The 17,609-nt window shown below is 36.6% G+C and overlaps 1 protein-coding gene across 2 annotated transcripts in view; it reads left to right on the top strand.

Moving 5' to 3' along the window:
* Window positions 1–17,609, top strand: part of ROCK1 (Rho associated coiled-coil containing protein kinase 1) — a 160,202-nt gene that overhangs the window by 25,198 nt on the left and 117,395 nt on the right. For both annotated transcript variants that reach the window (XM_014860419.3, XM_014860420.3), the window contains exon 2: window positions 9,824–9,905. In XM_014860419.3, coding sequence (XP_014715905.1) covers window positions 9,824–9,905 — 82 coding nt within the window. The remainder of the gene's footprint in view (window positions 1–9,823; window positions 9,906–17,609) is intronic.

Here is a 17,609-nt window from a genome sequence, read left to right as displayed (position 1 = left end):
TTTTTTTAATTATTCATGCCTAGAGAAAGTCTAGCTTGTATACACCCATACCTATAAACTTTAAAGTGATAGAGATGAAAATCCTCTTTGAAATTACCCATGAATGTGTTTCTCTGACTTATTAGGATATATCAGTTTCTTACAGCAGCCCTATATGGTAGTTACTGTTATTATCCTTATTTTACCTATGAGAACACTGAGGCTGCGAGGGGTTAAATAACTTGTTCAAGATCTTGTTACTATTAAGTGTTCTAGATTGGAATATGACTCCATGTCTTTTTGACAGCATACTGTTTACGTAGAAGTATTTTCCTACTTTACAAGGTTAATGTCTTGACTTTGTATCTTGATTCTGTCCACCCTTACATTTTTTGGAACCTCATTTAATCATGTATCTTCTATAAAATATGTTTCCTCTACCTAAAAGTCTTCCGTCAAGTTTAGGTTCTAAATCATGTAAGCTTCTATTCTTTCTCATTTCTTTCGGCCATTATATCATTTGTTCATGTTCCATTAACTTTTCTACCCACTATAAGCTGGTTTCTGCCCCTTCTCTGATGAAGCGTTCTATTTAAGGTTGATAGTGACCTCTTAAAAAAATTTCCTGAAGAGTGTCACCACCTCTTCTCCTCTGGGCCTAGATAGTCTATTGTATGTCTCCACTGTAATGTCTTGCCTCAGGAATCTGTGGGTTTTGTAGTTGTCTTGTGGCTTTTATTGAGCAGCGCCCACTGCTTTTTCTGCCTGTGTTCCCAGTTATGCGAAACAGAGACAACGTTCTTGCCTTAGTCCTTCAGGCATCTTCCAGACAGGTTAGAACAGACATATACAATAATTTACAAATACAGTGTTACTCTGCTCCATCCAGTTCTGGGTGGCAGAAGTGGGAATCAGTGTGCCATCTGTTCAAGACCAAGACTACTTTGGGAGGGAGTGGGATAAGAGTAAGTAAAAATGTTACAAAATTTTCCTACCATTTAAAGATGGCTTTTACTGGACTGGACATTTGCTTAATTGCTCTAAAACCTTTGATTGTTTTTCTGAGTTCCTACAAAGTTCAAAGAACTTTTGTGTTTTGTGTTTTTGTTTTTTGTTTTTTTTTTTAAACGTCTGGGAGAATGAGTTGTTTCTGTTGGGTTGTTGCATCTGTTTTTGTAGATTTAAGTGTGTTCTCATGACTTACAAACATATATCACAGTTCAATGCTTCTGTTGAATTCAAGCTCATATTTTCAGCTGCCATCTAGTTATCCATAAAATAGTATCCTACAGTGACTTCAAATTTAGTATGTCTAAAATTTGTGTTCTCTCTTCAAATTGTATTCTTTCCCTGGTTAATGAAGTCATTATCTACTCACCTAAACTGGAGGATATAGAGTCATTTTTACAATCATATAATCATTCTTAACCCTTCCTGCCATCTTTCAGTCATTCAGCAGGTTCTTTTGCTTCTAATGCTCCATTCCTGTAGCCCTAGTTTAGTTCAGACTTTTTTTTTTTTTAAGATTGGCACCTGAGCTGGCAACTGTTGGCAATATTCTTTTTTTTTTTTCCCCTTCTTTCCCCCCAAAGCCTCCAGAACATAGTTATATATTCTAGTTGCAGGTCCTTCTGGTTGTTCTATGTGGGATGCTGCCTCAGCATGGTCTGATGAGCAGTGCCATGTCTGCCCCCAGGATCCGAACTAGAGAAACCCTGAGCCACCAAAGCGGAGCATGTGACCTTAACCACTTGGCCACGGACCAGCCGCTAGTTCAGGTTTTTATCTTCTTGTGCTTGTATTACCACAGTGTCCTCCTCATTGCTCCCTTTTCCACCTTTTTTTCCTTGTTCTAATTCATCATCTTTGTCATTGTCAGACTTTAATAAACTAAAAACCAGTCATGTCACTCTCCTTCCCCCCAAAATTTTTGTGGTTCCAAATGGATATCAGAAGATAAATACCCAAATTCTTAGCCTGGTATGTTATACCTTTAATGCACATTCTGTAACCCATCTTCACAGCTTTGTCTCCTGCACCTCCTTCTCTCATCCTTCCACAACCAGACCATCCTGTTCTCTTTCTCCAAATTGTCCTTGCCTTTCCTCTCTCGAGATTGCCTTGCCTCACCTCTGTCTTATTCTTTCTAAATTCTATTCTGTAGGGATCAGCTCAAATTTCATCTGCTTTATGAAACTCCAGTTGATTAAACTGTCCTTTCTCTGTCATGTAGTACCTATTTATAAGACTGAGGATCCTGTTATTTACTTTTTCTACCTACTAACCAATGAACTTTCAGAGACAGGAAGTATTTGTTATTATTGTTATTACTATTAATATTTCTGTCTTCCTACTGAATAGGAGGCAGACTTATAAATAAATAATTATGATATAACAATTAAATGCAATGATTCCTATAATAGGAAGCACATGGGAGGTCATTATTAACATTTTCTCAGGGTGTTGGGGAAGGCAGCATAAAGTAAGTGACATTTGAGGCAGTCTGAACATAAGTAATGTTCACATTCCAGCTGGAGAAAAGAGCAGGTGCAAAGACATTGGGTGGATTAAGCAGGGCCTGTTTGGGAGATGGCTGGTAGCATATTGTGGCTTAAGCCTAGATACATGCGTGCAGAGAAAATGAGGCTGGAAAGGCATAGTTGGAGACTGATCTGGAAGAGCCATTGTATGTTTTGCTAAATAGTTGCAATACTTAATTTTTTTGCACTATATTTGTCCTAGGGAGCATTAATATATGTAGTAATGTCACACTGGTTAAACAGATTTTAACTGTATTTAATATCAGAAGTTAAAACCCTCTGAGGAAATTCTGTTTTTGTTTTCATATCAGTGCTTAATTTTGAGAAATTCCTTCTTTCTTTACCTAGTGAAGAGATTTACATGTATCAAAAATGTTTTCTTTAGTACATTCTCTGTCATCAAAAGTTTTTTTTTTGAGGAAGATTAGCCCCGAGCTAACATCTGCCGCCCATCCTCCTCTTTTTTGCTGAGGAAGACTGGCCCTGAGCTCACATTTGTGCCCATCTTCCTTTGCTTTCTGTGTGGGACGCCTACCACAGCATGGCTTGCCAAGCCAGTGCCATGTCCACACCTGGGATCCGAACTGGTGAACCCCGGGCTGCCGAAGTGGAACATGCACACTTAACCACTGCACCTCCAGGTTGGCCCCTGTCATCAAAAGTTTGACAGGAGTCTTTTAGTGCCAAATGTCAGCCTATTTTGGAAATAGTTTGGTTTTCAGAAGCCCTGATTTTACTGCCCTAGTTTTAATGGATTTTTTCTGTAGTTTCTCAAAAAGTATTCTCAAGTTTAGAATAGTAACATGTAGATTTTTGAAATTTTACTTAAAAATGAATGTTTTTATACATAGTGTATCTTTCTTTCCTAGTGCAATTATATTTTCATACCTTATAACAAATGTATTATTCCTAATGGATCTAATCATAAATGATATTTTATACATGAGTCTTTTTTTTTTTTTGTAATTTAAAACTATCCAGAGAACTAAAGTTTGCAGCAGTGTTCCGTTGAGTAATTTTCTTCTACTTCTTCTCTTGCTTAAGCTCTGTTGTGAGATAACACAACTGGTGCTTTTCTCCCTCTTATTACCAGTCCTTAAGAAATTTGAAATGTTCATTCTTTAGAGATTCTTATAAAATGTTATACTTGCAATTAATTTTACCTTCCTTTGTGTGTCTGTGAAAGTACTTCTCCATTGTAACTAGCTTCTTTCGAAATATACTGCTATAACTGGTCTACTGTCATTGTTGAACTATGGATAGCAAAGAATTTAATTATTGTAATTCTTTGACATTGTTTGGCTTCTCTCTTGTGTATCTTCTCTACATTTCTTAAATTCATGATTAAGCTGTATGATGAACATGTTGTGAAAGTAGAACGTAGCTTCCCTTCATGCCCAAGTCATAAAATTAAGTGAAGAAGCAATCAGACTGCATACTTTGGCTGTTATTTCTTGTGAATTGTTTTTGCACTTGGAGGAATGTTAGTTTCTGTTAAGGTCCTGAGTTCTGGTGATATAGAATATAGACTTTAGGAAGTGGGAAAGTCTTATCCTTCATTATTTTACAGAACTTTGGAGTGTTGAATTAAAGTCAGGATTCCTGGTCCCAGTTCATGGTTGGATATAGATATTCCTTATGTTCTGTAGCTTCTCCACTGCATTAAAGTAGAAGCCTGCATCCCTCTTCCCCCACCCCAGTGTCTTGACTCCCTTTAGCCTCTGTTGGTCTATGCTTTAGATTATGCTAGAAGAATACTTTCTTTCTCTTTACTTTTATTTCTCTGATAGAAGGCACATAATTTTTACTTACGGATGATACTGAAAAGACATATACTATCTAATACTACTATAAAATTAAAGTGTATGGGGCCAGCCTCCTGGCCTAGTGGTTAAGTTTGGCGTGCTCTGCTTCCGTGGCCTGGGTTTGGTTCCTGGGTATGGATCTACACCACTTATCATCGGCCATGCTCTGGCAACAACCCACACACAAAATAGAGTAAGATTGGCACAGATGTTAGCTCAGGGCAAATCTGCCTTAGCAAAGAAAGAATTTAAAGTGTATGATGATAGGTCCAAACACGTAGTGAACCATATACAATTAGTTGAGGCAGTTCATCTTCCGTTAACAAATGCATGATCACATTCTCTGGTCAAGCAAAAGTCAGATGCCCCTATGTAAAAAAAAAAGGAAAAAATCATAGGTGAGATTACTACATTGTGAAAGGATTTAACATTGTGACCTAATATTTACTCTTAAGGTTTTATGACGACATGACTAAAATGTCTATTTTCTCTTTAAGTCCTTTCTATCACTAGTGATACTGACTTGTAGAACTTTCAAATGTCAACTAGAGAAATAAAGAGAGGGAAGTGGGACTCTTAAGGGCCAAATACTTCACGTACTTTACTCATTTAATTTTCGTAAATCCCTTATGAGTTGTAGGTAATTATCCCCATTTTACAAAAGAGAAAACTGTGGCAAAGAAAGGTTATATGACTTGTCCTCCCAACAGTAACATGCAAATAGATTTTTTTCTTTAAAATGGTTTTGCCTTATTTTTTCATGGTAGAATTTTTTTGACCCATCTGGAATTCATTATTATTAAGTATAACTCAAAAATCTTCTCCATAGTGCTGTCCAATTACACAAACAACATTTACCTTAGAGTGACACTTTTTGTCAGCCCCATCTTGCCCCTTGGCTCACTATTGGACAGTTCTCTTGCCTTTTCAGTGCAACAAGTCCTGTAGCTTATGCATTGATTAATGCTGTTTCAACTCATTGGTGTTAATTATTGAGCTCTTACAGTGTAATTCACTTAGGATGCTTTTAGTCACAAGAAATAGAAAACCCAATGCAAATTGAGTTAAACCATAAGGAAAATTTATTATCTCAAGAAAGTATCAGTAAAGTGGCTGCAGAGTAGGTTAATTCAGTGGTTCAACAAACATCAGGACCCACGTTCCTTCTGTCCTTTAGCTCTGTCATCCTCATTGTGTTTGGCTTTTTCCTCTGCCAACTTCCCTTGAGGCTGCAAGATGGTTGCTGTTGTTTAAGGTGTCACATACAGACATGACAATTTTTCATGAAAGGAGAGGCTGGGTCTTAGTTGTCTCTCTTTCAAGAGAGAAGAAGCTTTTCTCAGAAACCTTTCAGTAGGTTTTCCCTCATGTCTCATGTGCCAGATTATTGCCATTTTCCTGTACTTAAGCTGAACACTGGCAGAAGTAATGGGCCTCCATGTTTTACTTAAATTAGACTAATCAGAACCAATCTTCTGGAGCTGGGTAAGGTCTCTCCCTCATTGGAAGCTCATAGTCTCATGGAAGAGGGTAGGTGCCCTGAAAAGAAACAAGGTTAAATTAGGAAGGTAGAAGGGGGTAATAATTGTTGGGGTAAGAAAGCCCACAGTGTCTGCCATGCTATGAGTAAAACATGAGGTATAATAGAGAAAACATAGGATTTTGAGTGAGAACACTAGGTTTGAGTCCTTGCCAGTAATTAGAAGAATGACTTATGATTTTCTATTAATTTCTGTTAGTTTTTTAAAGATTTTTTTTTTTTTTCCTTTTTCTCCCCAAAGCCCCCCGGTACATAGTTGTATATTCTTCGTTGTGGGTCCTTCTAGTTGTGGCATGTGGGACGCTGCCTCAGCGTGGTTTGACGAGCAGTGCCATGTGTGTGCCCAGGATTCGAACCAACAAAACACTGGGCTGCCTGCAGCAGAGCGCGCGAACTTAACCACTCGGTCACGGGGCCAGCCCCTTCTTTTTTTTTTTTTTTTTGAGGAAGACTAGCCCTGAGCTAACATCTGCCAATCTTCCTCTTTTTTTCTGAGGAAGCCTGGCCCTGAGCTAACATCCGGGCCCATCTTCCTCTCCTTTATGCGTGGGACGCCTACCACAGCATGGCTTGCCAAGCTGTGCCATGTCCACACCCGGGATCCGAACCAGTGAACCCTGGGGCCACCAAAGCAGAATGTGCGCACTTAACTGCTGTGCCACCGGGCGGCCCCAATTGCTGTTACTTTTTGAACAATATATCTTGGTTTAAATATACATTTTTATTCTTAATTCCTAATTTCATTTTTAAGAGAGTCAGGATATTTTAAATTATATTTTCGTCGTGGTCATGTTATGTCTATAACTACTAGAAAGAGTATTTTGATTTGGACACAGCTGACTAGCTAGCTCTGTGGCGTTGGACAAGCCAGTTAATATTTCTCATTATTTGCCTTGGCTATAAAATGAGTTGGTTAAACAAGGTAATTTTTGAGGTTCTTTTTTGTCCAACATTTTGTAAAACATATTTGGAGTAAGATTGGAGGCAGTTGTTTTCAGTATATTTACCAAAGAGAGCATGTGAGTAAAATTTAATATACTTTTCCCTCACTTTTTAGTGTTTTATTTGATATCAGGAAATAATTTAAGCTATTATAAATTTAGATGTTCTGAGCCTTTTAAAACTGGAAAGTGTCTTTTGAAGTAGATGTTTACTAGGAGCTCTTAAAATAATAGTTACAAAGTATAATAATATATTGAGGTTATTCCATTATACCTACTTGCATTTCCTAGACAAATTTAAGGTATCAAAATTTGGTGTAAAATTTTTCTTGTGTAGGTAATAGTACTTGCACTCCTCTATGGTCTGTATAATTTTTTGGAGTGACACGGTGCACTGAAGCTTAGTATCCAATCTAAGAAGAATATTGCTTCTTGAATAATGTAATGCTTTTGCTGTTGAGCGTAAAAATCATTGGTTTAACATACATACTTTTTCTCTTTTTCTTTTGAGGACGATTAGCCCTGAGCTAACATCCATCACCAATCCTCCTCTTTTTTGCTAAGGAAGAGTGTCCCTGAGCTAACATCTATCCCCATCTTCCTCTACTTTATATGTGGGATGCCTACCTCAGCATGGCTTGATAAGTGGTGCATAGGTCCGCGCTGGGGATCTGAACCAACAAACTTAACTGCTATGCCACCAGACTGGCCTTGGTTTACTGTACATTTTGTGTCAACTTGTTCAGATCATTCTATAAGACGCTGTGGGAGAAAACGAGATGTTGATTGTGGTTTCTGCCTTAAAGAACTTAAAAATCTGGTCAAAGGTGTTTTTTTCCTCCTAAGGAAGATTGGCCCTGAGCTAACATATGTTGGCAATCTAACTCTTTTTTTGTTTTCGGCTTGAGGAAGATTAGCCTTGAGCTAATATCTGTGCCAGTCTTCCTCCACTTTGCATGTGGGTCACCACCACAGCATGGCTGACAAGTGGTGTAGGTCCCCACCCAGAAACTGAACCCACGAACCTGGGCTGCCAAAGCAGAGCATGCTGAACTTAACCACTATGCCATGGGGCCAGCCCCCCCCTTTTTAAATATTCATATTTAATTTGCCTTTTCCTAGAAAATAGTGAATTCCAATACTTATTGGTTTGGTTTTTCAATTTAAAATAGACCAAGCATTAGCTGGTCTTCCTAAAAATCAAGTTCTCATGTGAAAGTTCTCATCTCTTTTCTTTAAAAAGAATTACTGTGCAAAATAAATATTCAGTTGGCTTATAGAACTCTAAGAAATGTATCTCAGGGATAGATGAACTTGCTTTGAACTCTAAGAAATGTATCTCAGGGATAGATGAACTTGCTTTAGAGGAGGAGCTTTTTCTTCAGATCTGTACAAACTTCTGAATTTTGAAAAGCCAGTATAGGGTGGGTTGGTCTCTTAAAGCAGTGAATAACGTTGGTATTACTAGCCATCTTCTCCATGGTCAGTTTCCAACTTATGCAGTGATATATTTTAAGGCCTGTTTAAATTTGACTCTACTTTTTGTTTTCCTAGGGGGACTATTTTAAGTCTTGTAAAAGCTGAGTAATTCACGCGCGTGGCTTAATACAAAGTGTAAAGTCTGTATATCCTCTGGCTTTAATTTTTCATTCGATCTTTTATGAACATGACTGTCCAGGGTTGAGTCTTTCTTTGCTGCTTCTGTTCTTTTCTTTTTTTTTTTTGGTAGGAATATTGACCCTGAGCTAGTATTTGTTGTCAACCTTCCTCTTTTTGCTTGAGGAAGATTGTCACTGAGCTAACATCTGTGCCAATCTTCCTCTATTTTTTATGTGAGTCGCTGCCACAGCCTGGCTTTATGAGCAGTGTGTAGATGCAGGCCCAGGATCTGAACCCGCAAACCCTGGACCGCCAAAGCAGAGTGCGTGGACTTTTCTACTACACCACCGGGCTGGCCCTTGCTGCTTGTTTTTATTCTTGGGCTCTGTTGGAACAAACTTAATTTCGCCAGCTAAATAAAATAAAAATTACTTGGGATTATTTGCATGTTCCTCCTGCTGCATGACAGGATATAATCTGAATAGATGCATTTCCACTTCAACACTGATTAGTACACCTTCACATTGCCCTGTACTTGCTTAGATAATATTTAAACATCCACCGAACAGTAAAAACTAAAGTTTGTCCTTTACTAATGATTGCCCTAGAAAGTGCTTCAAAGAAAGAAAGAGAACCCTTAGGAAAACCCAATATGTTTTTGTAATTAAAAAATTATCTAGGGACCGGCTTGGTGGTGCAGCAGTTAAGTTCACACACTCCACTTTGGTGGCCAGGGGTTGCTGGCTCTGATCCCCGGTGCAGACCTGTGCACCTGCTCATCAAACCATGCTGTGGCAGGCATCCCACATATAAAGTAGAGGAAGATGGGCATGGATGTTACCTCAGGGCCAATCTTCCTCATCAAAAAAAAGAGGAGGATTGGTGGCAGATGTTAGATCAGGGTTAATCTCCCTCAAAAAAAAAAAATAGAAAAAAGAAAAAATGTATCTAAGAATTTATTTTATACTAAACTTCACATTTTAGGAACTGCTACTTAGCTACTACCTTGTGAAATACTTGTAGTCACAAATATAGGCCATTTGTTTTTGTTGAGTGTCTGTGAAACAAAGATATGTGCACTAAGTAGAAGGGGAAGTGAAAAATAAAATTTCATGCCCTTATGAGGGGAAAAGGGCATAAGCTGAAGTCACTTGTAGCCAGTTTTTGGTGATTTTGCTGCTCCCTGGCCTGGGAGAGAGTTAGAAGGTGAAAATTTATTTCATCCCTATATGAAATAAAAACAAATATTTTCTTGTCCTGGTACTCATGTAACCTTGTAGAAGGTGTTAAATGAATGCAAGATGTATGAGAGAGGGCAAATTAAATGTCAAAGCATATGTTTTATTCTTTACTCATAAGAAAGGAAAGTGTTCATGGTGTGATCCAAAAAACTAACTGTCTGTTTGTTTATTTGTTTAGGATGGATTGGATGCTTTGGTATATGATTTGGATTTTCCTGCCTTAAGAAAAAACAAAAATATTGACAACTTTTTAAGCAGATGTAAGTAATTTTTTTGTGGAGGTTAATGACAGATTGTATGTAACACAATCTTGACTTAGATAATTTAAAAAAATTTCTTTTTTTCCTTCTGTCTACTCTTTGGTTATTTCATCAATAATTCGTACCTAAACTGAGTAGAAATGCGAAAGAAACTTTATTAGTCAGTTTGTGTACCAATCAGGAGAATCTATAAAATATTTTGCAGGGAAGGGACTCAAAACAAAGTGGCTCAAATAAGTGTTAAAATAAGCATATATGTACCTGCAGATTGAATTTCAATAATGTTATATTTATCTTCTATTTTTCTTCTGTAATGAATTAGCTGTATTTTAAAACTGCAGTTAAGATTAGATTATATATGAAAAGCTCTGCTACCATAGACTTATAAGAATTTTCTCCATGAAAGCTGGCTTATATTTAAGTTTTACAGATGTTGTTTTCTGAAAACTTTTTTGGATTTTGATATTAGATACTATCCTTTAAAAATTTGATTAAAGAACTTAATTAAAATAGTTTTAAAATTTTAATCTTAAAGAATTGGGAATAAGATGTACATCATAAAGTCATCCCCACTCTGTTTCTTTATTTCTGTTCCTAAACCATACATATTGATAGATTTAGGTTGGGTTGGTTTTTGCATTATCTTTCTATTTTGGTTACATATATTTTGTCAGAAAAGTTTTATTTTCTAAATAGTTAAATCTTTTTACTTTGTTGTAATTTCTTTTACACTTTGAAATCTTGCCTAAGAATTTTACTTAACAATTCTATGTTTTCTTAGTTTTTCTGTTTTTAATGAAAATATTTATTCAGCCTTAATTTTACTTTGGGATATGGTGCTAGATTCTGAATTGGGAACTTTTTAAGTATGAAAGTTTTCTTGATTTCTCACATCTTACTGAAATGCCAGGAAAATTTTATTACTGTTTATGGTTTTGTTTTTTTTTTTTTCTTTTTGGTGAGGAAAATTGGCCCTGAGCTAGTATCTGTTGCCAATCTTCCTCTTTTTGCTTGAGGAAGATTGCTCTGAGGTAACATCTGTGCCACTTTCCTCTCTTTTGTATGTGGGATGCTGCCACAACATGGCTTGATGAATGCTGTGTATGTCCACTCCCAGGATCCAAACCTGTGAACCCTGGGCCACCAAAGCAGAGTGGGCTAACTTAACCACTATGCCACCGGGCCAGTCCCTTTTAAAAAAATATTTGTTTTCTTTCCTGAGGAAGATTTGCCCTGAGCTAACATCCATGCCAATCTTTCTCTATTTTTTAATATGTGGGCTGCTGGAACAGCATGGCTGCTAACAGAGTGGTATAGTCCATGCCTGGGAACTGAACCCGGGCCGCTGAAGCAGAGCAGGCTGAACTTTACCACTAGACCACTGAGACTGGCCCTACTGTTTACATTTGCTTACCTCTCTGCTTAACACTATAGCAAAAGATGGAGAAACTTGGCCATTTCTTATTTGATGGGAGGCAAAGGATAAATGCTTACTAGTACGAAGGAGGGTGTGTAATTTTGTAAAGTTGGGGAGCAAGAATTGAAACACATGCTTTCTTAATCTATTACTCCTTTTGCTGTGCAAATTGCTGCTTTCGTAATATTAAGTATACCTTTATATTATGTTTTATAAATAGACATATCAATAACCACAGTAGAGATAAGTAAAATAAAATGGAAGTATAAAGCTAAAGTAAACTGTTTTAACTGATAAACTTGTGTAGTTTAGTCTGGTTTTTAAATTGGAGAAAAGTATGGAGAATAATATAGCAATTTTTTTTATTGTGGTCATAATAGTTTATAACACTGCGAAATTTCAGTTGTACATTAATGTTTGTCAGACAACATATAAATCTGCCCCTTCACCCCTTGTACCCACACTCCACCCCTCATCCCCCTGGTAACCACTAAATTGTTCTCTTTGTCCTTAAGTTTGTTTATATTCCACATATGAGTGAAATCATATGGTGTTTGTCTTTCTCTGTCTGGCTTAGTTTGCTTAACATAATGCCCTCAAGGTCATCCATGTGGTTGTGAATGGGATGATTTTGTCTTTTTTTATGGCTGAGTGGTATTCCATTGTGTGTGTGTGTGTGTGTGTGCGTGTGTGTGTGTGTATGCACCACGTCTTCTTTATCTGATCATCAGTCAATGGGCGTTTGGGTTGCTTCCACATCTTAGCTATTGTGATTAATGCTGCAATGAACATAGGGGTGAATAAGTCTCTTTGAATTGTTGATTTCAAGTTCTTTGGGTAAATATCCAGTAGTGGGATAGCTGGGTCATATGGTATTTCTATTTTTAATTTTTTGAGAAATCTCCATACTATTTTCCATAGTGGCTGCACCAGTTTGCATTCCCACCAGCAGTGTATGAGGGTTCTCTTTTCACCACAACCTCTCCAACATTTGTTGTTTTTTGTCTTGGTGATTATAGCCATTCTAACGGGCATAAGATGATATCTAAGTGTAGTTTTGATTTGCATTTCCCTGACGATTAATGATATTGAGCATCTTTTTATGTGCCTATTAGCCCCCTTTATATTTTCTTTGGAAAAATGTCTGTTCATATCCTCTGCCCAGTTTTTGATTGGGTTGTTTGTTTATTTGTAGTTCATTTGTGTAAGTCTTTATATATTAGGGTGATTAACCCGTATCAGATATATCATTTGCAAATGTTTTCTCCCATTTGGTGGGATGTTTTTCATTTTGATCTTGATTTCCTTTGCCTTGCAGAAGCTCTTTAGTCTGATGAAGTCCCACTTGTTTATTTTTTCTTTTGTTTCCTTTGTCTGAGTAGACATGGTATTTGAAAAGATCCTTTTAAGTAGGATGTCAAAGAGTGTACTACCTATATTATCTTCCAGAAGTTTTATGGTTTCAGGTCTTACCTTCAAGTCTTTGGTTCATTTTGAGTCTATTTTTGTGTATGGAGAAAGCTGGTGGTCTACTTCCACTTTTTGCTTGTGGCTGTCACGTTTTCCCGGCACCAATTATTAAAGAGGCTTTCCTTACTCTGGTGTATGTTCTTGGCTCCTTTGTCTAAGATTAGCTGCCCGTAGATGTGTGGTTTTGTTTCTAGGCTTTCAGTTCTGTTCATTGATCTGTATGCCTGTTCTTGTACCATGATATAACAAAATTTTAATAGGTCATATCTAGCATCAGGTAAAAATTGTGACCAAGGAACGTTTATACCAGGATTGCAAAGTTAGTTTGAGGTTCAAAAATCAATTAGTGTAATTTACCATATTAACATATTTAAAAATATCTGTAATATCATCTCAAAAGATACAGAAAAAGGACTGATAAGACTCAGTATCCATTCTTGATTAAAAAATCTCTCTCAAACTAGGAATTGAAGGAAACTTTCTTACCCTGATAAAGAGAATCTACAAAAAACCTACAATTCAGATTATATTTAATTGTGTATGACTAAATGTTCTACCAAGCTTGGGAAAAGGCAAGTGTGTCTTCTCTCATCACTTTCATTCAACATTGTTCTGGAAGTTTTTGACAGTGCAATAATGTAAAATAAAGAAAAATCATATAGATTAAAAAAGAAGAGGTAAAATTTTACGTATTCAGACAAATGCTTTTCTGTATACTAAATCCTCAGGATTCTACAAAAAAAGCTAGAAGAACTAATTAAGTTCAACAAGCTTGCAAGTTAGAAGATTAGTATACAAAAAGCAATTGTATTTCTCTATATTTAGCAACAAGCAATTTGAAATTGACATTATAATATATAGCACCATTTACAGTAGAAGCAAAAACATGAAAAATTTAGGGATAAATTTGGCAAAATATATATAAGACCTGTATACTGAAAACTACATAATATTCTTGAGAGAAATTAAAGAAGACCTTACAAAAAAACAAGCAGATAGTCAATGTTTATGCATTAGACGATTTGATATTAAAATGTCAAGAATGCCCAAATTAATTGATCTGTAGAATCTGTGTCTTCTCAGAACCTAAGCAGACTTTTTTGTATAAAGTGACAAGCAATTTTAAAATTGTATGGAAATCTGAAGGATCTGACGTAGTCCAAACAATTTTGGAAAGTAAGAGCAGATTTGGATGATTAACATTACTGGATTTCAAGATCAAGACAGTATAATGTTAATGAAAGAATAAGCACATAAATAAATGAAACAGAATAGAGAGTGCAGACATAGACCCATACATATATGATCAATTGATTTTTCAACAAAGATGATATGGTAATTCAATATTCAAGCCTTACTTCGCACCATATACAAAAATTAACTCAATATGGTTCATAGACCTAAATGTAATAGCTAAAATTATAACATTTCCAGAAGAAAACAGAAACTATTTGAGACTTTGTTAGGGAAGAATTTCGTAGATGGGACACAAATAGCACCAACCTTTTTTTGTTTTTTTTTCCTGAGGAAGATTCACCCTGAGCTAACATCTGTACTGATCTTCCTCTATTTTGTCTGTGGGTTGCCACCACAGCATGGTGGCTGGCAAGTAGTGTAGGTCTGTGCCCAGGAACCAAACCTGGGCCCCCAAAGTGGAGCACCCCAAACTTAACCACTAGGCCCCGGGGCTGGTGCCCTGCACAAGCCATTTAAAAAAAAAAAAAAAAAGATAGATTAGACTTCGTCAGAATTCAAAAGTTTTCTCTTCAGAAGACACTGCTAAGAAAAAGCTACAGACTGGGAGAAAATAGTTGTAAAATATGTGAAAGGGCAAAGAATAGTCTTTCAACAAATGGTGTTCAGACAGCTGTATATCCATAGCAAAAGAATGAAGTTGGACTCCTGACTCATACCATATACAAAATCAATTCAGAATGTAAAAACTAACACTATAAAACTCTTAGAAGAAAACACAGGCGTAAATCTTCATGACCTTGGATTAGGCCATTGTTTCTTAGATAATCTAAAGTACAAGCAGCAAAAGAAAAATAAGTTGGACATCATCAAAATTAAAAACATCTGTGCTTCCAAGGACACTATCAAGAAAATGAAAAGACAACCCATAGAATGGGAGAAAATATTAGCAAATCATAACACTGAAAAAGGATTGGTGTCTAGGATATGTAAAGAAGTCTTACAGCTCAATGATAAAAAGACAACCCAATTTAAAAATGGTCACAGTGAGGCTTGCCCGGTGGTGTAGTGGTTAAGTTAATGTGCTCTGCTTCACGGGCCCGGGTTTGATGGTTCGGATCTGAGGTACAGACCTACACACTGCTCATCAAGCCATGCTGTGGTGGCATCCCACATGTGAAATAGAGGAAGATTGGCACAGATGTTCGCTCAGGGCCACTCTTCTCAAGCAAAAAGAGGAAGATTGGCTATGGATGTTAGCTCAGGGCCAGTCTCCCTCACCAAAAAAAAAGAGGTCAAAGGAATTGAACAGACATTTCTCCAAAGAAGATACACAGTGCCCATAAGCACATGAAAAGCTGTTCAACGTGATTAGTCATTAGAAAGTTGCATATTATCACCACAGTGAGATACCAATACTTAACTATTAGGGGCTGGCCCCGTGGCCAAGTACTTGGGTTGGCACACTCTGCTTTGGCAGTCTGGGATTTCGCCAGTTTGGATCCTGGCGCCACTCATCAGGCCATGCTGAGGTGGCATCCCACATGTCATAGTGAGAAGGACCCACAATTAAAAATATGCAACTATGTTCTGGAGGGCTTTGGGAAGAAGAAGGAGGAAAAAAAGAAAAGAATAAAATTTTAAAAACTGACATTGTAAGTGTATATGAAAATGTGGAGCAACTGAACTCTGACACTTTGCTGGTTGGTTTGTAAAATGGTAAGGCACTTTGGAAAACAATTTGGCATTTTTTCTTGTAAAGTTATACATGCATTTACCATATGACCCAGGAATCTCACTCCTGGGTATTTATCCAAGAGAAGTGAAAGCATGAATTCACACAAAGACCTATATGAAAATGTTTAAGAAGGCTTTATTTATAATTGCTGTAAAGTGGAAGCAACCCAGCTGCCCATTAGCTGGTAAGTGGATAAGCAAATTGTGGTACATCCCCCCATGTGGAACATTCAACAGTTAAAAAGGAGTAAACTACTGATAGGTGCAACATCATCAGTAAATCTCAAAAGGATTGTGGTAAGTGAAAAAAGCTAGGCACAAAAGGTACTTACTGTATGATTCCATTTACATGACATTATAACATTCTCCTTCTGAAATTGTGTTTATGTAATATTTCACATAGAGTAATATATTTTCATAGGATAGTATTTTACATACTGCTGAAATTCATTTATGTGGATATTTATAGCTTTCATTAGTGTGTACATTAAAATTATTTTACTAAAGGTAAATGTTTTGTTTTGAATTTCTTTTTGCTGACATACCAGATGTAGTGATCTAAGAATAAACCTAGAGTATGGGATAAAATCTTTCGGCTTAATAATAATTCGGCTTAAGTCTCAGTAAAATATAGCAGCTTTAAAGTATAGCAAGCAGCTTGAAATATTTTGAACTCCAGGCTTAACTGTATTACAAGCTGTTAATTTTCATCTCTTTGTGTTGAAGAATGTATGGAGACTGAAAGGAAAAAGAGAATCTGTGACCATTTAACTGAATAATTAGTTAAAAATAGAAAGATTTTCTTTTCTGGACTCTGGTGTATGATACCTAAATGATGAGGACTATAAAGAAAATGTTTATCAGCCTTACATAACTGATAAAGATTTTAAAGTGAACTTTAAGTAGGAGTTAGAGAGATATCTAGATAAAGTGAACTATCTTGCTGGGAGTTAGTCACATTTTTAAAGAAACATGTTGGGGAGGGGGGCTTTGGGAGGAGGGAGGTGGAATTTGGGAACAGTAATTATGACTGTATATGCTTGTAAACCATTATGAATGTCACTGAGACTTTGGGGTACAAGATTCGTAATTATGATATGTTAGTAGAAAAGCATACTTATTAAGCAAATCTTACCAGTCTAAAAGAAGGTAATGGAGGAGGGAAGAGCATTGTATGAAGAAAATCCATGAACCTGAGTAAAAATGTGGTAGAGAGTGTTTGTTTGGATAAAGAAAATAAACCCAGAGATGATGTTTTATGGTTACATACTATAGCTTTCCTAATACAAATTACAAAAGTGGCATAATAGCTATGGTAGTGATGGTATAGTAGTTATCCACTTATAAAAGCATACAGAACAGTTAATGAACTTTTTATTTGCTTTGCTGATAATTTAATTATTGAGGAAGTAATAAGAGTAATTGCTATTCTAAGTTTGTGACCAAAAAAGAGGAATTGGTTAGCATTTGGGATGTGACAGAGACCTTGAGACAAAGCATTCAGTTTACTCTAAGACCAGGGTTTCTCAATAGTGGCACTGTTGACATTTTGGGTCAGATAACTCTTTGTTGTGGGATACTCCTTCGCGTTGTTGGATGTTTAGCAGCATTCCTGGCCTCTACCTTCTAGATGCCAGTAGCATACTCTCTTCCTTCCCCAGTTGTGACAACTAAAAATGTCTCAAGACTTAGCCATATGTCCCCTAGGAGTCAAAATTGCCCTCAGTTGAGAACCACTTCTGAAGACCTTATATTAATGAAGGAAAGAAATGCTGGGCACAGTCAGGCATATGCCCCAAGCTTAGGAAATTTAATCCAATTTATTGAAAAGATAAATTCTATTAATAGTGATTCCAAGTGAAGGATTAAATTTCAAGAAGGTGTAA

Source organism: Equus asinus, chromosome 7 (assembly GCF_041296235.1).
Source record: "Equus asinus isolate D_3611 breed Donkey chromosome 7, EquAss-T2T_v2, whole genome shotgun sequence".
NCBI classification, from domain to species: Eukaryota; Metazoa; Chordata; class Mammalia; order Perissodactyla; family Equidae; genus Equus; species Equus asinus.
The sequence above is the reverse complement of the archived record's forward strand: the minus strand, read 5'-3'. Positions and strand labels throughout refer to the sequence as shown.